The sequence below is a fragment of the Dendrobates tinctorius genome, unplaced genomic scaffold (genome assembly GCF_039654945.1).
Source record: "Dendrobates tinctorius isolate UK_male_01 unplaced genomic scaffold, ASM3965494v1 ptg000011l, whole genome shotgun sequence".
NCBI lineage: Eukaryota > Metazoa > Chordata > Amphibia > Anura > Dendrobatidae > Dendrobates > Dendrobates tinctorius.
The window spans coordinates 24,968,005-24,994,549 of record NW_027361679.1 but is presented as its reverse complement, the minus strand read 5'-3'; the positions used below and the strand labels follow the sequence as shown (position 1 = coordinate 24,994,549).

Below are 26,545 nucleotides of genomic sequence, written 5' to 3'. Positions count from 1 at the left end.
GCCTATTTGCCCATATGGATGGCTTAGAAGGGTTGATCCTACAGACAGATTCCTTTTATGGCCCTTGGCAGAAAAAAGATTCCCCACCCCTGATCTAATGCATCGCCACTTCTGATAAAGATCACAGAATGTAACGGGCGTATCAACAGCAGTTAGATTACACTTTTCTACCTTGAGATTTAGTGCCCTAAAGTACTACTTCTTGAATATCACTAACATGCACTAGTCTATAAGAAAAGCACAATGCAACACAATGATGGGAAAGGTGCAGAAATCCTTTACATAGTAGGGACAGGAAATACTGCTTGATGCAGGCAGCCACCCTGTCTACAGCAATAATAACCCTATGGCTACTTCTAATTTCGAGACTCTCATCTATGAGTACAAAGGTCCACTACTCAATGTCAAAAAGCAAACATAAATGAGGGCATATCTAGTCGTACACACCTTAAAATGATTTTTTCACTATGATTAAGGAGAAGTCATATACAGTAGCTTGTGCAGCCCTTTCAGCTGAACATGGGAGACATTGAGTGGGCCTCATCTAGCCCTAGGAGGTTTTAGGTCAAAAGGAGTGGTTGTGTTGAACTGACTCCATTTTATCTAACGGTTTATTAGACAATCACCTGATTTAGCAGATGAATAGTTGTTTTACCCACAAAACCACAGTGTTTTGGGCCTAATTGTTTCAGCACTACAGTCACTCCATTTGGCGCTGCCCTAAGAACAGTTAACACCATGAGAGTCTAATGGACACTGCTTCACCAGATCAATTACAGGGTCTCAGACTGGATTAGGGGCTCTGATCAGCTGTAGATATGGCTCATGTGTCTGATCTGTCTACAGAAACACGCTGCAATATTACCTTTACTACCCTAGACCCCAGGGAAGTGATGGCGAACCTTTTAGAGACAGAGTGCCCAAACAGCAACCCAAAACCCACTTATTTATTATAAAGTGCCAACACAGCAATTTAACCTGGGGCTGAAGCAGACATCACAGAGAATTTTCAAAATACACACACACACTGCCCCTCTGCAAAATACACACACACACTGCCCCTCTGCAAAATACACACACACACTGCCCCTCTGCAAAATACACACACTCATACTGCCCCTCTGTAAAATACACACACACACACACACACAGTCCCTCTGCAAAATACACACTGCCCCTCTGCAAAATACACACATACACACACTGTCCCTCTGCAAAATACACACACATTGCCCCTCTGCAAAATACACACACACACTGCCCCCTCTGCAAAATACACACACTCATACTGCCCCTCTGTAAAATACACACACACACACACACACACACAGTCCCTCTGCAATATACACACACACACTGCCCCTCTGCGATATACACACACACACACACTGCCCCTCTGCAATACACATACACTGCCCCTCTGCAAAATGCACACACACACTGCCCCTCTGCAAAATGCACACACACTGCCCCTCTGCAAAATACACACACACACTGCCCCTCTGTAAAATACACACACACACAGTCCCTCTGCAATATACACACACACACTGCCCCTCTGCGATATACACACATACACTGCCCCTCTGCAAAATACACACACACACTGCCCCTCTGCAATATACACACACACACACACACACACTGCCCCTCTGCAAAATACACACACTGCCCCTCTGCAATATACACACACACACACTGCCCCTCTGCAATACACACACACACACACACAGCCCCTCTGCAATACACACACACACACTGCCCCTCTGCAATACACACACACACACTGCCCCTCTGCGATATACACACACACACACAGCCCCTCTGCAATATACACACACACTGCCCCTCTGCAAAATATACACACACACACTGTCCCTCTGCAATATACACAAACACACTGCCCCTTTGCAATATACACACACACACTGCCCCTCGGCTCTGATCAGCTGTAGATATGGCTCATGTGTCTGATCTGTCTACAGAAACACGCTGCAATATTACCTTTACTACCCTAGACCCCAGGGAAGTGATGGCGAACCTTTTAGAGACAGAGTGCCCAAACAGCAACCCAAAACCCACTTATTTATCATAAAGTGCCAACACAGCAATTTAACCTGGGGCTGAAGCAGACATCACAGAGAATTTTCAAAATACACACACACACTGCCCCTCTGCAAAATACACACACACACTGCCCCTCTGCAAAATACACACACACACTGCCCCTCTGCAAAATACACACACTCATACTGCCCCTCTGTAAAATACACACACACACAGTCCCTCTGCAAAATACACACTGCCCCTCTGCAAAATACACACACACACACTGTCCCTCTGCAAAATACACACACATTGCCCCTCTGCAAAATACACACACACACTGCCCCCTCTGCAAAATACACACACTCATACTGCCCCTCTGTAAAATACACACACACACACACAGTCCCTCTGCAATATACACACACACACTGCCCCTCTGCGATATACACACACACACTGCCCCTCTGCAATACACATACACTGCCCCTCTGCAAAATGCACACACACACTGCCCCCTCTGCAAAATGCACACACACTGCCCCTCTGCAAAATACACACACACACTGCCCCTCTGTAAAATACACACACACACACAGTCCCTCTGCAATATACACACACACACTGCTGCCCCTCTGCGATATACACATACACTGCCCCTCTGCAAAATACACACACACACTGCCCCTCTGCAATATACACACACACACACTGTCCCTCTGCAAAATACACACACTGCCCCTCTGCAATATACACACACACACACTGCCCCTCTGCAATACACACACACACACACACACACACTGCCCCTCTGCAATACACACACACACACTGCCCCTCTGCAATACACACACACACACTGCCCCTCTGCGATATACACACACACACACACAGCCCCTCTGCAATATACACACACACTGCCCCTCTGCAAAATATACACACACACACTGTCCCTCTGCAATATACACAAACACACTGCCCCTTTGCAATATACACACACACTGCCCCTCGGCTCTGATCAGCTGTAGATATGGCTCATGTGTCTGATCTGTCTACAGAAACACGCTGCAATATTACCTTTACTACCCTAGACCCCAGGGAAGTGATGGTGAACCTTTTAGAGACAGAGTGCCCAAACAGCAACCCAAAACCCACTTATTTATCATAAAGTGCCAACACAGCAATTTAACCTGGGGCTGAAGCAGACATCACAGAGAATTTTCAAAATACACACACACTGCCCCTCTGCAAAATACACACACACACTGCCCCTCTGCAAAATACACACACTCATACTGCCCCTCTGTAAAATACACACACACACACACACACACACAGTCCCTCTGCAAAATACACACTGCCCCTCTGCAAAATACACACACACACACTGTCCCTCTGCAAAATACACACACATTGCCCCTCTGCAAAATACACACACACTGCCCCCTCTGCAAAATACACACACTCATACTGCCCCTCTGTAAAATACACACACACACACACAGTCCCTCTGCAATATACACACACACACTGCCCCTCTGCGATATACACACACACACACACACACACACTGCCCCTCTGCAATACACATACACTGCCCCTCTGCAAAATACACACACACACTGCCCCTCTGCAAAATGCACACACACTGCCCCTCTGCAAAATACACACACACACTGCCCCTCTGTAAAATACACACACACACACAGTCCCTCTGCAATATACACACACACACTGCCCCTCTGCGATATACACACATACACTGCCCCTCTGCAAAATACACACACACACTGCCCCTCTGCAATATACACACACACACACACACACTGCCCCTCTGCAAAATACACACACTGCCCCTCTGCAATATACACACATACACACTGCCCCTCTGCAATACACACACACACACTGCCCCTCTGCAATACACACACACACACACTGCCCCTCTGCAATACACACACACACTGCCCCTCTGCGATATACACACACACACACAGCCCCTCTGCAATATACACACACACTGCCCCTCTGCAAAATATACACACACACACTGTCCCTCTGCAATATACACAAACACACAGCCCCTTTGCAATATACACACACACACTGCCCCTCTGCAAAATATACGCACACACACTGTCCCTCTGCAATATACACAAACTGCCCCTTTGCAATATACACACACACTGCCCCTCTGCAAAATACACACACACACTGCCCCTCTGCAAAATATACACACACACACACACTATCCCTCTGCAATATACACAAACACACTGCCCCTTTGAAATATACACACACACACTGCCCCTCTGCAATATACACACACACTGCCCCCTCTGCAATATACACACACACTGCCCCCTCTGCAATATACACACACACTGCCCCCTCTGCAATATACACACACTGCCCCTCTGCAATATACACACACTGCCCCTCTGCAATATACACACACACACACACTGCCCCTCTGAGATATACACACATACACTGCCCCTCTGCAAAATACACACACACACTGCCCCTCTGCAAAATACACACACACACTGCCCCTCTGCAATATACACACACACTGCCCCTCTGCAAAATACACACACACACTGCCCCTCTGCAATGTACACACACACACTGCCCCTCTGCAATATACACACACACTGCCCCTCTGCGATATACACACACACACACTGCCCCTCTGCAATACACACACACACACTGCCCCTCTGCCACACACACACTGCCCCTCTGCAATACACACACACACTGCCCCTCTGCAATACACACACACTGCCCCTCTGCAATATACACACACTGCCCCTCTGCAATATACACAAACACAAACTGCCCCTCTGCAATATACACACACACACAGTCCCTCTGCAATATACACAAACACACTACCCCTTTGCAATATACACACACACAGCCCCTCTGCAAAATACACACACACTGCCCCTCTGCAAAATATACACACACACACTGTCCCTCTGCAATATACACAAGCACACTACCCCTTTGCAATATACACACACACTGCCCCTCTGCAAAATACACACACAATGCCCCTCTGCAAAATATACACAAACACACTGCCCCTTTGCAATACACACACACACACTGCCCCTCTGCAATATACACACACTGCCCCTCTGCAATATACACACACACACTGCCCCTCTGCAATATACACACACTGCCCCTCTGCAATATACACACACACACACACACACTGCCCCTCTGCAATACACACACACTGCCCCTCTGCAATATACACAAACACAAACTGCCCCTCTGCAATATACACACACACACTGTCCCTCTGCAATATACACACACACACACTGCCCCTCTGCAAAATACACACACAATGCCCCTCTGCAAAATATACACACACTGTCCCTCTGCAATATACACAAACACACTGCCCCTTTGCAATATACACACACTGCCCCTCTGCAATATACACACACACTGTCCCTCTGCAATATACACACACACACTGTCCCCCTCTGCAATATACACACACTGCCCCTCTGCAATATACACACACACTGTCCCTCTGCAATATACACACACACTGCCCCTCTGCAATATACACACACACTGCCCCCTCTGCAATATACACACACTGTCCCTCTGCAATATACACACACACTGCCCCTCTGCAATATACACACACACTGCCCCTCTGCAATATACACACACACTGTCCCTCTGCAAAATACACACACACTGTCCCTCTGCAACACACACACACACTGCCCCTCTGCAATATACACACACTGTCCCTCTGCAATATACACACACTGTCCCTCTGCAATATACACACACACTGCCCCTCTGCAATATACACACACACTGCCCCTCTGCAATATACACACACACTGCCCCTCTGCAATATACACACACACACTGTCCCTCTGCAATATACACACACACTGCCCCTCTGCAATATACACACACACTGCCCCTCTGCAATATACACACACACTGTCCCTCTGCAATATACACACACACTGCCCCTCTGCAAAATACACACACACACTGTCCCTCTGCAACACACACACACACACTGCCCCTCTGCAATATACACACACTGTCCCTCTGCAATATACACACACACTGCCCCTCTGCAATATACACACACACTGTCCCTCTGCAATATACACACACACTGCCCCTCTGCAAAATACACACACACTGCCCCTCTGCAAAATACACACACACACTGTCCCTCTGCAACACACACACACTGTCCCTCTGCAATACACACACACACTGTCCCTCTGCAAAATACACACACACACACACTGCCCCTGTGCAATACACACACACTGCCCCTCTGTAAAACACACACACACACACACTGCCCCTCTGTAAAACACACACACACACACTGACCCTCTGCAAAATATATACACACTTGCACACTGTCCCACTGAATAAAGCAGACCCCCTCCCACACACTGCCTCTGACAAAACTGTGCCCCCTTTCAGAATGATACATCCAATAGGGCTCTTACCAGTTCCCACACTGTCTCTGCTCCTCTGCAGCCCCGGCGCAGTGTGATGAGGTCAGTAGCGTGATGAGGTCATCATGCTGCTGAACATCAGACCTGGGGCTGACAGGTGCCCACTGCCCCAGATCCGGCACAGCGCTGCTCAAATGTATTTGCGTCTTTTAAACTACAAGGGATGTTCTTATAAACCCCTTTCCTTCCCTTGATCACTACCAAAAATCAACACGAGATGAAAAAAATATCCAAGTGTTGTATACACTGGTAATACATATTCATGACAGGTTAGCAGCACCGACTCCTTTTTCTGTTGTCCTAAGCAGAGCCAGCCACTGCAAAGAGCAGCTCTGGAATAGTTTATTCTGGGTATGCTGGTTGGTGGGGGGGTCTCATGTGGTCCTTGTACATGGCCCTCAGCTGTGATCCATGGCTTTAAAAATAAAAGTAACAATGCATTAATGGATTCCACAGTAAGAGATCAGGTCTGCAAACGATGATGATATCTGTGGGTACAGATTTCAGATTTCAAGTAACAGAACTGCTTTCTTCTCAACTATAAAGCAGAGTCAGCGAGGGTCCCAGATAATATACGGCTGCCCTGGTGTCAGCAGCATGACAAATGCCTTGTGGTTTTCCTGCCTTTTAAACATTGTGTACCCTGAACAAAACTGACATACAAGCCGGAAACAATTAGCAAAAGCAAAGAGGCCATCAATGCGTAATCTTTGAAAATCTGGTTATTTTTAGCCAGCTCACAGAAACATTATGCCGTTTTGTTTTATTTCGTTCCAATCCTATGGTGCGTACGTGCTTTATTCCGCTTCTCCAGAGAACTGTAATTCTATAAACTCAGGCTGTGCTTTTAATCTGTTCTTATGTAAAAAGACCTTTGTGGCAGGTTAAAGGGAAGCTGTCAGTCTGATTCCCATGACTAAACCTAGGGCATGCTGCTGTACTGCACTCGATGGCATTACAATGCTGAACAGTTATCAGCATTAGCATCAAGTAATAAAATTAATGTGGTCCGCCAGAAAACCACTGCACAACAGCTTTAATCTGGAGAAAAAAAACTCAAAAAAACAAGGACAATAATTCTAACAGTATTCAGAAAGGCTGGGGTCACCCGAGAAAATTGATCTGATTATGCTAATCGGTCGCATCAAAGTTTGATCAGAGAGCGATGAAAGTGAGATCTGATGTTCTCAGATGTGTAGAATAAGAAAAAAAAAAAAAAAAAGTTTCTCCACCTTCTCCGTTCAGTCTGTAGACATAGACTGGAAAGACCAAGTGCGTTACAATTATCGGAGGCAAATCATACATACTGTGATTTTTTTTTTTGCAGCGCACAGCGTCATTTAATAACATGGGGACGAGTGCTATCTGTCAAAATGAAGGATAGAACTTGTCCGACTTTTACAGTCATGCGCACAAGCCCTTACAGTATTCTTCTCCTTCATCCACATATTATATAACTATGGCGAGCAAGATTTAGGCTACATGGCGACATTGGCTGTGACAGAAGTTGGGCAGCCAAAGATCTTTATGTGCTGCAACTACATCATAGCATAATGCAGGTGAATATGTACAGCGACAAGCAGGTTGTGAAAAATTGGACCCAGGTGGGTCTTGCATATCGCGATACCTTAGGGGCTGGGGGTCTGTATGTAGTGGAGACGGGGCTAAAACGTAGAACAAGCATGAATTCTCATCACAACACAATAAAAGAAATAAAGAATAGATTTACCTCTGGCCAAACATTTGTGTATCCCTGATATCAGCATCATGGACATGAAATTACTAATATTAAAATCTCAGAGACATAGACGAGTCTGGGAGTAAAAACATATGACAAATTTTAACACACCGAATGCAGGAATGAATGTGTCTCATGGATTTATGGCTTTCTACATCAACTAAGGAATGTGATCCCGAAAAACAGGACAATAAAACTTTCACACTCCTTATCTATGAACTGTTCAAATATTTACGACCACAACTGTTTATCCCGCTCCCATAATGATAGTTCTGCTTCACGTCACTTGTCTTATCTACTGCATTATTTCTGTGTCCTGTTGTGTATAAATATGTGACTCTTCAGATTTTGTGTTATTCTAGGCCGGATGATGAGACCTGAGCAGCCTTGAAAGAGGATTCTCAAATCTTATTATTTTGCAGTAAGAATCCTTTCAAAAACAGTTTAGAAGTGTACCTAGAAGAATTTATGTTTCTTTTTTCTTACTTTTTCCTCTATTTAATTACAGCAGATCATTCACATTAAAATGCCTTTAATCTGGTCATGATTCCATGTCTACAGAAAGATTACCAAAAGAAACGGATTCTTATTTGCTTATGGTCTGTAGCCCCTTTGCTTAAATCCCATAGGTGAAGCGATAATTACTGTGCATTGCTCCCCATGTTTACACCAGGTTGGGACTGTTAAGGCCCCATTACATTTAGCGATACACCAGCGATCCCAACCACGATATTACCCGGTCAGGATCGCTGGTGCATCGCTAAATGGTCACTAGCGATGCAGCGCCGGTCGTACTTACCTGTCAGACGCGGCGAGGGTGACATCTTCCGCCTGCGTCCATGGCTCGCTAGTCGGCGCCAGCAGGAAGCCGACGACAAGAAATGGACCAGGCCGATCTCGCGCGATCACCGATAACAAGCGGGGGAGCCGGTCGGAGGTGAGTATCACACAAAATCGGTGACGCTTTAGCGATATTGCTATGTGTAACAGGCCCTTTAGTCTAAAAAGCACAACGGAAATGTGTTTACAACGATGTACTGATATCTTTACCCCTTTCACATCTGGACATATAGGTAAAACAGAGAAAATTAGTAAAACACCCAAAATATTATTTAGAAAAAAAAATTCCCCTACCGGAAATCTTGGAGATAATTTGGGTAAGTCTAGTTCAACATTAGTCATCTTCAGAGGTTGTTCCTGGGTCTGTGCCTGTGTAAAGTGCAAAAAATATTATTTGTAAGAACACCAGCGAGACACCAAAGAGAGCCCATTTACAGCCTTGAAATGGTCAACTAACCTTTCCTCTAGGAGACCGACAAGCCACTTGAACTTCAACCATCCTCGGTGGAACAACGGGCCTCTCTGAATTATATTCCTAAGAAACGCAAAACACCACTTTATGGCTATGTGCACACATTGAGTATTTGCATAAGACTTTTCTGGAGAAAAAAAACGAAGTGTTGGCAGGATAAAAGCTGAGTGAAATACGCAAGATGTTGGCGCGTTTTGACTTTTGCTTATTTCCCATTCATATAAATTGGTGAAAAAAACAGGAGACTTCAGAAATCACATTCGCTTTACTGCCACTGTAAAACACTGCAATTTTTTTTGCCAATATCGACTGGTTTGGACAACAGTCTAATATGTATCATATATGGGGGAATCATGTTGGGGAAGTAAAGCATCCAGTTTATCAGATTTCAGACTGCCGACCCTTTTGTTCACGAGAGATAATCCGCAGCTAGAGATGTCTGACAGTAGTTTTCTCAGACAGAACACAGGAGCGGTCCTGTGCATGAGACAGCTGGACGATATAGCTGCCGGACGAACATTTGGCACCGATACATCATTCGGCTGACAGCTAACATGTATGATGGCTCTAAGAGTTCTACAGGGTTTTTCTGCATTCAGATATTATTATTTTGGAAGAATGAGGCAGAAAACAGTCTTTTCCAGCCTTTAAATAAAACACAAAAAGTACCTTGCAGATTAAAATCAGCAAAATGATAGCATTGTAGGACGGAATGACAGCCAATCCTGACCTGAACCCCAATGAGTTGTACTTATGAGGAGACCGAGTAACCTGCAGCTAATCTATTTACCATGTCATTCGGCTAAGCCACTGGCAGACAATGTGTTCTTGTAATGAAGTGTCTGACCGCAGCTCTGAAGACAGACCATGTGTGGAAATAGGAGGCTTCTGCCAATTCACAGTATGAGTGGGAGTTTATGTATAAAAACAACAGCTCCCATTTTTGCTGACAGGCTTTTAAGTCTACCTGCATCATGCAATGGAAACTGCAGAAAAATGTGAACTTATCAGAAGTCAATCTGCGCATAGATATGTAAAGTGCAGTTTGGTTCATGGTACAAAGCAGTGAGTGATGAAAATGATAAAATGTGTATGGGCAATAATAAAAGAAGACTATCTGAAGCAGAAGGTTTTGGGCCTTGTCAAAATGTATCTTGTCTAGAGCTCTATTTCCACTCTATTTATGCAGATGTCCAGGAGATCAATCCAAATCCTACAATAAACACGATTCAGACAGAACCATGGAGTGCAATGACGCAAAGTTCAAATCAATGGAGTTTCTACTTTTTTTTGGTAGCGATTGCCTTTTCACAGGGGTGCAAAAATGGGTCCATTTAAAGCGAAACTGTCAGCAGTATTGGCTGATATAAGATGCATTCACTGCCTTTCAGGGCTTATCTACAACCTTCTATAATGCTGTAGATAAGCTCCCGGTCCGACCTGAAAGAGAATAAAAATAAGTTTTATTATATTCACCCGGGGTTTGGACGGTCCAATGCGGTCAGGTCCGATGGGTGTCGTAGGTACGGGTCCGGCGCCTCCCATCTTCTTCCAATGCCACCCTCCTGTTGCTTCATCGGTCCCGGCATCGCGCTGTAGAAAAGTCCTGAAATGTGGTGGCCGCATCGCATCTGCTATCGGCCAAAACTGCTGACCGGTTGCTTTGTGTCACAGTCTATGGCTTCATTGGGGGTTCCTGGGCATACTGTATAAATGCAGTGAGAAAAAGGCCTAACATTTTTTTCCCCATGTCACTTTTTTTTGTAGCATAATAAATAATCACATGAGAGGGGCAATATGAAGAATGAAGGAGAAAATAAAAGTGTGCTGCAATGTAACTTGTAATGCCAGGCACTCGTAAGTATACTACTTTGAAAGCTGGGCATGCACATTAGGTTCACATCTGTGCTGGAGGCTCCGTTCACAGACTGTGGCTGATCTGGCCATAAATAATGAATAAAAAAAGCACAGTGTGTGCATTATTTTGCCAGATACTGTATAATTCTGAACACATTAATTGAAACCAGGTGAAATCCATTATCTGAAATTGGGGTCGGTCTCTTGCAGCTGGGGTCTAATTAAGTTGCTTTCCTTTACCTGTTCCTATTATAAAAGAAATGCACAAAAAACAGTGCAGATGTGAACTAAAATTATAGGTAGCAGAATACTCAGTCAGTTCAGGCTACACTTCTGAACCCCTCCATACACATGTAAGACACTGCCAGACCCTTCTGGTAGCATATTATCTACCGGGAGAACAAACTATCAAAAGGAGGAGCCAAGTAGACTAATTTATATACTTGTATTAAAAAAAAAGATTGAACACACCCTGTTAATCTACTCTCTTTACTGCTGCTCGTTCACAGCTTAGGATCCCTTTATTCAGTGACTGACAGACTGCCCTAAATAACGCAACGTAAAGTTCACTGACTGACAAACTTCACTTAATAACGCTACATAAAATTGAGTGACTGACAGACTTTATTAGATAGTGCTACATAAAATTCAGTGACTGACAGACTTCCCTAAATAACGCTACATAAATAGATTAGTGGTCATCTATTGGTAATGTAAGGCAGGCGTCACACTAGAGAGAAATTTGGACGACTGAGAGGCGTAAAAACTACACATTGCACTCGGACCAATGATTCTCTATGGGGCAGCTCCCATCAGCCGTATATTTCTCGCGCATATTTTACGGTCTGTGCCAATCGCAGCATGCTACGATTGTCAGCGTATTCCGGCCGAAATATGCCAATGCAAGTCTATGGGTACACAAAAACAAGGCATTACACACGGACCAGATGTGTGACTTCCGAGAAATACGCATTGGTGTCCTTTAGAAAAGCCGGCAATTCACTGTGCGATACAGTAAAATCACACTGACAGGTTTAATAAAGAAACGAAAGGATATATACACACACACATCATTGAGACACATATACACTCACTGGCCACTTTATTAGGTACACCATGCTAGTAAGGGGTTGGACCCCCTTTTGCCTTCAGAACTGCCTCAATTCTTCGTGGCAGAGATTCAACAAGGTGCTGGAAGCATTCCTCAGAGATTTTGGACCATATTGACATGATGGCATCACACAGTTGGCGCAGATTTGTCGGCTGCACATCCCTGATGCGAATCTCCCGTTCCACCACATCCCAAAGATGCTCTATTGGATTGAGATCTGGTGACTGAGGAGGCCATTTGAGTACAGTGAACTCATTGTCATGTTCAAGAAACCAATCTGAGATGATTCGAGCTTTATGACATGGCGCATTATCCTGCTGAAAGTAGCCATCAGATGTTGGGTACATTGTGGTCATAAAGGGATGGACATGGTCAGCAACAATACTCAGGTAGGCTGTGGCGTTGCAACGATGCTCAATTGGTACCAAGGGGCCCAAAGAGTGCCAAGAAAAAATTCCCCACACCATGACACCACCACCACCAGCCTGAACCGTTGATACAAGGCAGGATGGATCCATGCTTTCATGTTGTTTACGCCAAATTCTGACCCTACCATCCGAATGTCGCAGCAGAAATCGAGACTCATCAGACCAGGCAACGTTTTTCCAATCTTCTACTGTCCAATTTCGATGAGTTTGTGCAAATTGTAGCCTCAGTTTCCTGTTCTTAGCTGAGAGGAGTGGTACCCGGTGTGGTCTTCTGCTGCTGTAGCCCATCTGCCTCAAAGTTCGACGCACTGTGCGTTCAGAGATGCTCTTCTGCCTACCTTGGTTGTAACGGGTGGCAATTTGAGTCACTGTTGCCTTTCTATCAGCTCGAACCAGTCTGCCCATTCTCCTCTGACCTCTGGCATCAACATGGCATTTCCGGCCACAGAACTGCCGCTCACTGGATTTTTTTTCTTTTTCGGACCATTCTCTGTAAACCCTAGAGATGGTTGTGCGTGAAAATCCCAGTAGATCAGCAGTTTCTGAAATACTCAGACCAGCCCTTCTGGCACCAACAATCATGCCACGTTCAAAGGCACTCAAATCACCTTTCTTCCCCATACTGATGCTCGGTTTGAACTGCAGGAGATTGTCTTGACCATGTCTACATGCCTAAATGCACTGAGTTGCCGCCATGTGATTGGCTGATTAGAAATTAAGTCTTAACACACAGTTGGACAGGTGTACCTAATAAAGTGGCCAGTGAGTGTATATATATTTATATTTCATAGAGTTCTACATAGCAGAATAGCCGCAAAATCAATTGCCGGCTTCTGTAAAATCATTCCCCAACCCGACATCAAATGACACATGGTTTACATACAGTAAACCATTTCATTTCATGTTTTTTTTTTATATGTCCCTGACTAATAATTAAATTAGGGTTTGTGTGTAAAATTTGGGATGTCTAGGTGTTAAATATATTCCATGTGTATATATCTATTCTTTCGTTTGGGTTTTAACCTGTCATAGGGCTCCATTATATGTCCATTTTGCATTTTGCTTACATGGGTGAGCAGCGCTACTACTTTGCTGTTTGTTTTAATTAGGTCCATTTACTAGGATTATTTTTCACATGTAATTTTGAGGCACATATGCTCTTTTAGGCCACAGTCACGTGATCAATTTTTGGTCGGCATTTTACCTCAGTATTTGTAAGCCAAAACCAGGGCTGTGGAGTAGGTAAACCAAACCTTCGACTCTGACTCCTCAATTTCCATGACTCCAACTCCGACTCCACCAAAGTGGGCTCTGACTCCGACTCCACAGCCCTAGCCAAAACCAGGAGAGGGTGATAAATAACAAAAGTGATGACGTGTTTCTATTATACTTTCCTCTGATTGTCCCACTCCTGGTTTTGACTTACAGATACGGAGGTAAAATACTGACCAAATGCTCATTGGGTGTATTCCACACCTAATTTAGGGGGAGAATTATGTATCCCTTTGCTAGACATTATGTTTTTGCTTGGATCAAATTTCTATAGATAAATGGGTGGTCCAAAGTCAACTAAATTTCATTTTAAATGCCTATCTATTTAGAGCCGTAACTTAAGTTATTTTCTAATATATTTGTATTAGAAATCTCCTATCTTTCCCTAACTACACTAACTGCTAATGTGGGGACCATGATAACACAACCCATTCAGACACACCCCACAGAAAGAATACACCAGGACACCAAAGTTGGATAGAGAAAGGCCATGATATTTATTAAGAGTAACGTATTAATAAATAACCATAAATGAATAAATCACCACCATTATATCATAACCATAAGACTAAATCCATCTAGCCAGGCTGGGCGATTTTCCCCTCTAATAAACATCATGACAATAAAATAAAGTTGAATAAAGAGGGAGATGCTTCACTCTTTTGCAGGTTTAATGAGCAGCTGACAGAAAACTGGGATATTTACAGACCAAAATGATCCTGCACTTTTTAAAGATAACCAATCAGATTTAAATAAAAAGACCGCCAGAAAACTGGTTTTAACTGGAATGATAACCTGCTCTGAATACACAGCTCACTGTGATCTCAACTTTTGACCTCAAAGAAAACTATGCCATACATCATAATACACAAACGGGGGTGGGGGGGGTTGTGTTATCATGAGACCCCCATTATATTTGTTATGGGGGGCAGCTTCCATTATACAGTGTGGATTAACGGATGGGGCCATTATACAGTCTGGGAGCTAATGAGAGGGACATTATACAGCTTGGGGGTCATCATAAAGTGTGGGGAATACAGGGGGAGGCTCATACAGTGTGCGAGCCACTATATGTTTTGAACACTACTGTGGGGGCCATTACACAGTGTGAGTGCTAATGTGAGGGCTATTATACAGTTTCGGGGCCATAATACAGCATGGGGAGTACTGTGGAGGCTAATATATAAAGTGTGGGGGCAATTATTCAGTCTGGGGCCCAATATAGAGTGTGAGGACTACTATAGAGGTCATATATTGTGTTTTTGGGGAGCTGTGGGACCCCCATACTGTGCACTGGGGAGCGATGGCACCATCATACTGTGTAGAGGGAAGCTGTGGGCCCATCATACTGTGTATAGGGGAGCTATACATAGGGGGACATTATTAGATGTTAAGTGGGCACTTAAGAAGCATTATTGCTATATGTGCACTGAGACTTTCAATTATGCACATGCGGCATTATTAGTTTCTATGGACGAAATGTTGACAGTTTCCTAGGGTACTTGCATAGGGCCTTACATTTTTTTCTAGGTGGCAATTTTACCATCTAGGGAGCACAAAGGAGGCATTTTACCTTGTAAGGGGCATAGTGGTGGGCATTATGTGAGGCAGGAAGAGGAGCAGTTATTGTACCAGACAGCATGTGCAGTAATAGGTGCACGACAGCAGCAGCTTAGTTTTGGGTTAACAGCAAGAGGAGGAGTCTGTGCAGGTCGGCAATAGATGGCAACAGTGCTAGGAATGTAAGATGTCAATTGTGTCTGTTACAAACTGCAGACGATTCATAGCTGGAGAAGTAATCATGGTGGTCTGAGCAAGATGGAAAAATGAATGACTCCATCAGAAAGAACGTCTGCTCCAAGTCCCTATCTATAACTGTACTGTAATCTCTTCTATGTTCTGCAGCAATGGTATCTACCACTATATGGGCACTATATGGCGGTAATATCAGTGTTGGTCTTTGTATAGAGATTTATTGTCAGTAATACCATGGTCATCTGCAGAGGTTCCCCTGTACCCACATTTGTAATGCGCCATCGTAGTTGTAATCAGGGTTACCAGTTTAGGGGCCCACTCAGATGTTTCCTTCCCCCCATCTCCCCCATGCTAAACCCTTACTTACGCCTCTGACTCATAGCTTTAAATAGAGAAAATACGGACAATTCATAAATGCCTTTTCACCAGATCTCTGGTGAAATAAAGCTTTGAGAAGTTGCAAATTTTTTTGCACAATGCGAGATAGAAGTAAAAAAAAGGCGTCTGCTGTTTTCATACCATTTTTGCCCCAGCTTCGGCAAAGTGGGAAGAGCTGGGGCGGAACAGAGCATAGTGACCCCTGCTTGTCAAATTCATAGCGGTTCACTATGCCACAAGTCTTACTCCAGCAGAGGCCACACCATTATACGCCTTAAGCCCCAGTCACACTAAACGATGTCCCAGCGATCCCACCAACAATCCGACATGATGGGATCGCTGGGACATCGTTAGACAGCCCCAGCGATCAGGACCAGTGACGCTGGTTTCTAATGTAAACGTCGGCGTACACGCTAGTTTCCAAGGTAAACATCGTGTATCTAGGAGCCGCACGACTCCTGGATACCTGACGTTTACCTTGGAAACCAGCGTGTACGTCGGTTTCCAAGGTAAACAGCGGGTATCCAGGAGCCGCGGCTCCTGGATACCCGACGTTTACATTAGCAACCAGCGTCGCTGATTGCTGGTCTCTCGCTGCCACACTCAGGGATGCGCGCTGGGCAGCGGGAGACCAGATATCGAAAAACGGCCCAGGCCGCTTAAGCACGATCAGCAATAACCGCCAGGGGGGCCGGTCGCTGATCCCCGTCACACACAGAGATCTCGCTGGCGAGATCGCTGATGTGTCACAAAATCAGCGATCTCCCTAGCGAGATCGCTTAGTGTGACGGGGCCTTTAGTGAATCAGGAGCGTCTACTCCAACAAGACCCGGAGTCTCTCGCTGGTCTTGAGGAATCACCCCCTATATTATTTTTTATACCAGGTACAATGTGTTACTCTGAAAGTGGATATTAGGCTATTGTAGAGTTGAGAAAATTTCAATTGCATCTGTTGCTTTTAATTAGCATTTTATTCTGTGTGCATGCTGCAGGCTATTTTCTGACTTTTCAAGGACATTCGTGATTACATTTTCTTCATTCATCACTCATTAGTTATACATGCTTGAACACATTTTACATATATTTGAAAAAAAAAAGTCTGGAAAAAAAAAGTTCCACTTACTTTTACAGTAATAATCCTGGCCATGTCCTCGCACAATGCATACTTCTCTGTGAGATCGCATTCAAAGAACTTTGGGTAATCTTCCAACAACTTGGCCACAATTTTGTTGCAAATTTCCTGCTGCTTCATGCCTTCAAAGCCTGGAGATACACTAAGAAAAAAGAGACATCTACATCACACTGCTTTCTAGTTGACTGGAGCAATTTTGTGCACAATGATTAAAAGAGTATCCCTATTTAGGAGGGTCATCCCCAAACGGTAATAATGACCTGCTCTCTGGGACCTTTTATGGTCCTGTTTTATGGAGGATCCATTTGTGGGAGGCTCAGTTTGCTTGTCTACCTCTTTCTAACCCCAGAGAATCCTGAATAAGTAGTCATGTGGACATGTAAAGGATCCCTTTAATCATCGTCATTGTGATCTTTCGATTGTTCTTGAAAACATTGTAAGTCCTTGTCGAACAGCCGCGAGACATGTAGCCATAGCGATTTAAACATAGTATCAGAGCACGCCGTAGATACTTTATTAGCACTCAAGCATGCTCGGATAACACCTTGTCCGAGCATGCTCGCTCATCACTAGTAACTATGTGTAGGTGTGGGTTCAGCCGCATGTGGCCACCTTTTATCAGCAGCTTGCCCTACTGCTGTATAGAATTCCCAGTGATCTTTTGTATATTTCAATAATATATACACAAATATAACCAATATGCAAATACCCCATTATATGCTGAGTGTGCTTATCTTTGCTTAGCATAATCAATTTTCATGCTGGCTTTCATAGCAGAACGCTGTGGGAGTATACACCGATGCATTCAGTATTGTTTCAGACAATTGTTCATTTCAATAGCATTTTTTAATAACCATTTTCTGTCAAACTAGATAAGCCTTTAGAGTATCATTATGGTTTTATCTTTCATACAAATTGCAATGGCCATATGTACCATGCTCCACATAAGGTTGCTCTTAACCCCTTAATACAAGATATTTTTTGGACCTCAAAAACTATGCCGTTTACAGCTTGCACACTTTAAAGCCCCCAGCCTGTTTTCACCTTCCTGACCAGGCCAAATTTTACAATTCTAACAAGTGTCACTTTACTACTTGCTAGAAATGGGTTGCATCTTACGAAGCCAGAAAAACACATATTTGGTAGACGCCTTGCTACACTTATCAGGAGAGCTTTAAACTAGAGCAACATGGGATGGGAAATATACAGCCAGGAAAAAATATGCAGCTAATGATTTCTTTTGAGAACCCTGCTATTAGAAGTTGAAAGAAAGAACAAAAAATGAACATTGAGTAGAAAGAGAAACCGACTACAAACTAAAATGTGCATATACAAATGCACAGAGCATGGGAAACAAATAAGGAGAGTTGTAGCTGCTAATACAGGAATAGAGAAATGTCATAGGCATCACTGAAACTTGGTGAGATTATATACATGACTAGCTGAAGAGCCCGGCGCTGCACGGGCATAATAACTAACTACGGTTAGTTATAACAAATTATAATGATACTATCTATCTATATATATATTTCCAAATACATTCAGATATTCCTGTCTGCCCACAGCCACCTGAAAAACATATGGAGTCAAGTTGTTTGGATTTCCTTGTGGATCTTCTCCAATGCGACCAGACACATGGGCTCCAATAGGGTTAAAGTATCGTAATAAAATAGCTTTCCATTCCCCCTCAGCCTTGCACTGATCCTCAATCATTTCTTCAATGAAATACTTTGTTTTTCCATAGGGGTTTGTACAGTCCCCAACTGGGTGATTTTCGTCTATAGGAAGATATTTGGGGTCACCATATACTGTTGCAGAGCTGCTGAATACTATTTTCTTCACATTGTGAGAATTCATGACCTCCAGAAGCTGGATAGTGCCAGTCAGGTTTATAATACAACAGGAGTTTCTGCACAGACTCTCCAGCAGCCTTCAAGCCAGCAAAGTGCATAACAGCAGAGAACATGTGCTTATCAAACAAACTGTTTAGTGCCTCCCGGTCCAAGAGATCGACTTCTTCAAATTCAATCTTCTTGCCAACAATTTCCTGCACTCTCAACAAACTTTCTGGTAGGCCATTGGTCCCTCGAATAGCATTGTGGAAATTGTCTATAACTACGGGTTCATAGCCAGCTTCTATCAGCTCCAAGACACAGTGGCTTCCTATGTAGCCAGCACCACCCGTTACTAGAACCTTCTGTGCCATCGTTATTCAGATCTGTGTGCTGGGATCCCGGGGCCGAGCGCCGGCTCCTCCGCTGCTCCTCTTGGTCCGAAGGGTGTTGCGGTCCGGCGCCTCCCATCTTCTAATGGTGACGTCCTCTTCTATCCTGTCGTGGCTCCGGCTCAGCAGTGCGCCTGCACAGAAGCCACGACAGGAAGGAAAGAAGAGGATGGCATCGTATGATGATGGGAGGCGCCGGACTGGACAGTGACACCCATCGGACCGGACCGCCCCCATGGTGAGTATAGTCTAAAGCCCCCGTTACACATAGCGATATCGCTAGCAATATCGCTGTAACGTCACCGATTTTGTGACGTAGCAGCAATATTGCTAGCGATATCGCTATGTCTGATACTTACTGCCGACCGGCTCCCCCGCTGCTCAACGTCCTGGACCATTTCTCGTCGGGCGCTCCCTGCTAGGCTTCCTGTGGCGCCAACGAGCGACGAGTGGACGTGGGCGGGAGGACGTCAGGATCGCCGTGTCTGACAGGTAAGTAGCAAGCCCCGACACCTGCTATGTCGCTGGTGAGATCTGCCTGTGTGGCAACTCACTAGCGACCACTTAGCGATGCACCAGCGATCCATATCATTGTCGGGATCGCTGGTGCACCGCTAAGGGTACTGTCACACTTAGCGATGCACCAGCGATCCCGACCAGCGATATGACGCGGTCAGGATCGCTGGTGCATCGCTAAGTGGTCGCTAGTGAGCTGCCACACAGGCAGATCTCACCAGCGACATCGCTGGGGACGGTAGTCGCTACTTACCTGTCACACCAGGCGATCCTGCGTCCTCCCGCCCGGCTCCACGCGTCGCTCGTCGTCACAGCAGGAAGTGCCGCAGGAAGCTGACGACGAGAAACAGTCCAGGACGTTCTCGCGCGATCAGCGATAAGCAGCGGGGGAGCGGGTCGTAGGTATCACACACAGCGATATCACTAGCAATATCACTATAACGTCACAAGTTATAGCGATATTGCTAGCGATATCTCTTAGTGTGACATGCCCTTAAGTGTAACGGTACCCTAACTCTTTTTTCTTATCTTTCAGGTTACATCGGGGGCTTATCTACAACATTACAGAATCCTGTAGATAAGCCCCTGATGTCAGTGCCGGCAGCTCAAATTCGAAAAAAGGGGTGACAGATTCCCTTTAAAGAGACCAGAGTGGATGAACAGAGAATTTAATCATTTGTTAAAAAAAGAAAAAAAAATGTATATCAAATGGAAAGAGGAGAGCATATTTAAAGAAGAATATAATGTGGTTTGCAGGCAATGCAAGGCAGGCGTTAGAAGAGCTAAAGCCAGTAATGAAGTAAAATTGCAAAGGAGACCAAAAGCAGTGAAAAAGAATTTGGGGAGGTATGTCAAAAGCATAAGCACAGTCAAACATGCTATATAATTTTTACAGGATGAAAAGGGTGAAGAGGTCAAAAATGATGTTTTAAACTCCTATTTTGCATCTGTGTTCTCTAAGAAAGCAATTGTAACATCAACTGATCTTCACAGTGCCATAGAAGGAATAAAAGTATCCACACTAACTAGGAATATAAAGATCGTGAAGGAACAATTAGCTAAATTAATTTAAATCTCCTGGTCCAGATGAATTACATCCTAGGGTACTGAAAGGGTTAAATCTGAAAAGGCGATAGACCCAATCAAGTATTATCTGAAAAGCAAGGCAGATGAGTAGTTAAAATATAACTTTTAATGGTTGAGGATAAAAAGAGCCCTTGAGGTCCATTAAAATCAAACAAAAATAATAAACACCACACAACAAAAACACACAAAAGAAAAAACACCACTATGACACATTGATGAATGAATCAAGTAGCAGTGGGTGAGGGAATGGCTAAAGTTTCAAGCAATCTCCTTTACACCCTACACCCAATAACACAACCAACGGCAAGGATCCCAGCAAAAATCTAGATACACATCAAATGCATTCAAAAACATTTAGATCAACGCCTTGAGATATGTTGACAAGTAAAAGTAACGCTCTCACCCCGTGCCTGCAGTTAAATTGGAATGCTTCCTGAGTCCTGCTTGACCAAATCCAATGGGGGAGGCTTTCACATGTAGCCATACAATACCCCACCACAAGAGCGTAGCCACAGACCATTTATGTTCTGTCCCCAAAACAAAATTTACTCCCAACGCGTTTCACTTTTCGTCAGGGGAGATATATACCAATAATTTAACAATAGGGATTCATAGCGTGACCATCATCACGCATAATAAAAGTGCCCCACAAAATAATTAAGTTTTTATCACAAAAAATTTATTTGAGCTCCAGATTTTATATTTTCACATGGGAAATGGGTAAAAATGACACCAAAATTTGCCACACAATTTCTGTGGAACCTGGAAATACCTCATATTTAGCTGTACAGTACTGCTCAGCCACAAGACTCGGAAGGAAAGGAGCGCTATTTGACCTTTGGAGAACAAATTTTCATAGAACAGTTTGTGGACTTCATGTACAGAGCCCCTAAGTGCCAGAAGAACATAATGTGCCCTCTAGTGACCCCATTTTGGAAATTACACCCCTCTAGAAATTTATCTAAAGGTGTAGTAATTACTGTGACTCCATGGGTGTTTCCAGAATCAAGCAGCAGTGGATGTTGCTCAGTGGAATTTGCAAATCTGCCACTGTAGTGCCCAGAACATTACGTCCATCTTGGGCTTCTGGCGACACATACTTTTAAATTAAGCAGGCTGTCATCGCTACAGAAATGCCAAACATGTTGATGCTAGGCACACTGGGACTCAGAAGGGAGAGGGGCATTTGCTGGATTTCTTTTGGAGGGTTAGGAGCCATAGCACTTTCCGAAAGTCTGTCATCAGTAACTTGGAAATCCATATATTTCCATTGACCGATGATGGATCTTAGTGGAGGATTGCTTTTTATGTGGATTGAGTTGAAGCTTTTATTAGGAACATTTTACATAAAATTCTGGATCACATTTATCCTGTGCTCTACATTGAGTACCTACATTAGGATTTCTATCTAAATCGCAGAATTATGTGACTCAGACAAAACCTATGAAGGATCCATTCACTATGAGGCAGTTACTCTGGACTCGGTCTAGCCTTTGTTCAGTGGTGTCCTTTTAAAAAATGCAACAAAAACATGGGTTACCACGCTTTTATGCAGGCTTAAAAAGAGTGAAACTGCTGGATCATAAACCAAACGACATCCACAGTGTCTCCATCTGCTTCATTATAGGGAATTTTCTGCTGAGAGTTCCATCTTAATCATGTATTTAATAGATTTACATGGAAACCCCGATGCTCAGCGTAGAGCGAAGGATAAATGTGAGCAAAGCATTACTGAGATCTTTTTGAGGCAGAATCAACAAATCAACAGCAGATCAAGAATTAGATTTATTTTTTATGCACTTTTTTGCAGTATAAGTGATTAGACAATTTTATTAATCAGATTGGTGCAATTACATAGATACCAGATTTATTGTTTTTTAATGTTTTGCTATTTGGCACTATCACGCACTAAATAAAACACCTTTTTCCCCGAAAATGTTTTTGCATCAGCCATATTTTGAAAACTATAATTTTTCTAATTTCCAGCGACAGAGTCATGTGAGTGTGTGTTTTTTGAGGGACCAGTTGACGCTTTTTATAGGTACCATGTTCGGGCACATAAAAATTTTTGAAGCTGCTGGCATAGTTTAACAGGACACTATAGCTGCCAGACCTTCAGGTCATCATTTGAACTTGGGTTGCCATGACAACATTCAACTGGCCGTGATTACGTCACGGAGGTGCCGATCGGACGGAAGAGGTAGCAATTGATTGCTGCATAGTTTTTCCAATATAGCTCATTCTTTATTCTGCGACATTTTGCAAATATCACTCCTCCAAAGGATGGCAGTTGCCATTAGAACTGTCCTGCTGTAGTTCTAGTGCTCCTGACAACAAAACACCTTTTTCCCCGAAAATGTTTTTGCATCAGCCATATTTTGAAAACTATAATTTTTCTAATTTCCAGCAACAGAGTCATGTGTGTGTTTTTTGAGGGATCAGTTGACGCTTTTTGTAGGTACCATGTTCGGGCACATAAAATTTTTTGATGCTGCTGGCATAGTTTAACAGGACACTATAGCTGGCAGACCTTCAGGTCATCATTTGAACTTGGGTTGCCATGACAACATTCAACTGGCCGCGATTACGTCACGGAGGTGCCGATCGGACAGAAGAGGTAGCAATTGATTGCTGCATAGTTTTTCCAATATAACTCATTCTTTAATCTGCGACATTTTGCAAATATCACTCCTCCAAAGGATGGCAGTTGCCATTAGAACTGTCCTGCTGTAGTTCTAGTGCTCCTGACAATCATGCGAAGTCCGGTCTTTCTCAGCTGCCTTTCAACATAGGTTTGCTCTGCCTTCAATACTCACAGAATATATTCTACCTTTACAACATACTCTATGCTTTTGCACACTGTCTGCTCAGATACATTACCCAGCCTAGCCAATTTTATCTCCTGTCACCTACAACGTACATAAGTATCATTGCCTGTGCATTTTCATATACGGTAATTGATAGCTAGTCAGCTGGTCAGCTTTCTGCTCACTCCTGCTATCACTCCCCTGGCCAACATGAATTGTATGTGCCAATAAAGCAGCAGCGTTTTCTTCACCAGCCCAAGGAGTGTGGTCCTATTTTTCTTCACATGGATTTGGACATCACTGTTATTTCTCAGGACGTGCACCCGAGGCTGCAGGCTAGCCAGGAACCGAATACCATGCACAAGTTGATCTCCACACGGTAACAGCGGTGCCATCCGCTTTTTTTTTTTATATATATACATAACAGGGTATCTACTCACCGCACACACCTAATTCCCCGAAGCCATCGATCACCTGTAATAAAGATAAAATAATAAAGCAACCTATACTCACCTTTCCGCCGTAGTCCAATTAATAACGAGGGTCCCACGACGATCTCCCATGGAGCGCTGCCATATCAGCTGATGCAACCGCTCTCCAGGGGCTCCTGCAATGAAATGACAGGCGCAGGTAATTCTCCGCTGTGTATCCCTCCACCAGGAAAGAGGTCCCATAACCCTAGCCCTAACCCCAATTCTCATGCAGCAGTGCAGTAAAGTGAGACTCTGAACTCAGGTAACCTCAGTGATGGACTGCAGGAGGCATTGTCTCCTGTCAGTTCATCACTGGGCCCTATAGAGATAGAGCGGTCACATCACCTGATGTCACTGTTCTATATGGGAGATTGTCGTGGGACACTCGTTTTTTTGGAGGGGTCCCCCTATTTTAATAGCCAGCAAAGGCTATGCAGACAGCTGTAGGCTGATATTCATAGCCTGGGAAGGGGCCATGGGTTTTACCCCCTTACCAGGCTACAAATATTGGCCCCCGGTCGTCGGCTTTCCCCCTCTGGCGCAGAAAATTGCGCGGGAGCCACGCCATTTTTTTTCCGTTTTTTTTTTTAAATATATATGGCTATACATCTTTAGATATATCTATGTATATGTCTATAGATATATCTATGGAAATATCTATGGAGATATCTATAGATAAATCTATGTATATGTCTATGGAAATATCTATGGATATATCTATGGAAATATCTATGGAAATATCTATGGAAATATCTACGGATATATCTATGGAAATATCTACAGATATATCTATGGAAATATCTACAGATATATCTATGGAAATATCTACAGATATATCTATGGAAATATCTACAGATATATCTATGGAAATATCTACAGATATATCTATGGAAATATCTACAGATATATCTATGGAAATATCTATAGATATATCTATGGAAATATCTATAGATATATCTATGCATATATCTATAGAAGGATATATCTATCCATATATCTACATCTAACTATCCCATATTTATCTATTATCTATCTATTATCATCTGTATATCTGTGTGTGTATTGTAGTGTGGGTTGAACAAATCTAAAAGAGGTTGGACAGAAATGACATCACAAATCTTTTTTTTTTCTTGTTAAATAACATATCTTTATTTAGCTTACAAAAACACATACAAATCCTCAGGCAAAACGGCACTGAAAACCGTATCAAAAACGTGGCAAAAACGCACCTGCGTTTTCTGCCAAGAGCTGCGTTTTTTGTGCGGAAAAATCTGTGGTAGAATCCGCACTTGGTGCACATACCCTAATATTAAATAGTGCAGGTTTCTGCTACTAATGCAGGGGTTAATCTGGTCAATTGAGAGCTCCTGGAGCTTTCTTGCTTTGATGGTCTTAGTGTTCATTGTTGGCCACTCCCCTCTCCTATATGTACTGGCCTCTGGCAATCAGGGATTGCCAGTGTTAGTTTCTTACTGCCTGGTTCTGGAGTTGGAGGGATTAGTGGTTTAAGGAGGTGTTTGGAGTGTTGTTCAGAAGACTGTTGCTTGGTGACTTGTCTGTGTGCATATCCTCATCCTCTCCTATTTCGGTTTTCTTTCCTTTACTTCCTGGTGTTCCACTCTGTTGTTTGTGAGTGTGTATTTGTGTGATTGGTATTTTCATTTATCCCTGTACATATTCCCTTGTTAGTCTGGTTTGTGTATTCGTATACATTACAACTCCCCACTTCCCTGGGTGGGGGAGGGAACAGATAAGGGCTGATCTAGGAGCTCCGTACTTGGCCCTGGCATCTTTACTATCAGAAGTAATCTGAAGAGCAAGGATAGCCAGGGCGCATCTAGCTTTAGGGATAGGGAAGGAGCCCCTACCCCCGGGATA

The 26,545-nt window shown here is 43.7% G+C and overlaps 1 protein-coding gene and 1 pseudogene across 5 annotated transcripts in view; both read right to left on the bottom strand.

Moving 5' to 3' along the window:
- Positions 1-26,545, bottom strand: part of FAM13A (family with sequence similarity 13 member A) — a 305,696-nt gene that overhangs the window by 172,134 nt on the left and 107,017 nt on the right. For all 5 annotated transcript variants that reach the window (XM_073590245.1, XM_073590256.1, XM_073590223.1 and 2 more), the window contains 3 exons: positions 17,553-17,703; positions 9,614-9,691; positions 9,451-9,525 (listed from right to left, as the gene is read on the bottom strand). In XM_073590245.1, coding sequence (XP_073446346.1) covers positions 9,451-9,525; positions 9,614-9,691; positions 17,553-17,703 — 304 coding nt within the window. The remainder of the gene's footprint in view (positions 1-9,450; positions 9,526-9,613; positions 9,692-17,552; positions 17,704-26,545) is intronic.
- LOC141051201 (UDP-glucose 4-epimerase pseudogene) lies at positions 19,071-19,820 on the bottom strand (annotated as a pseudogene).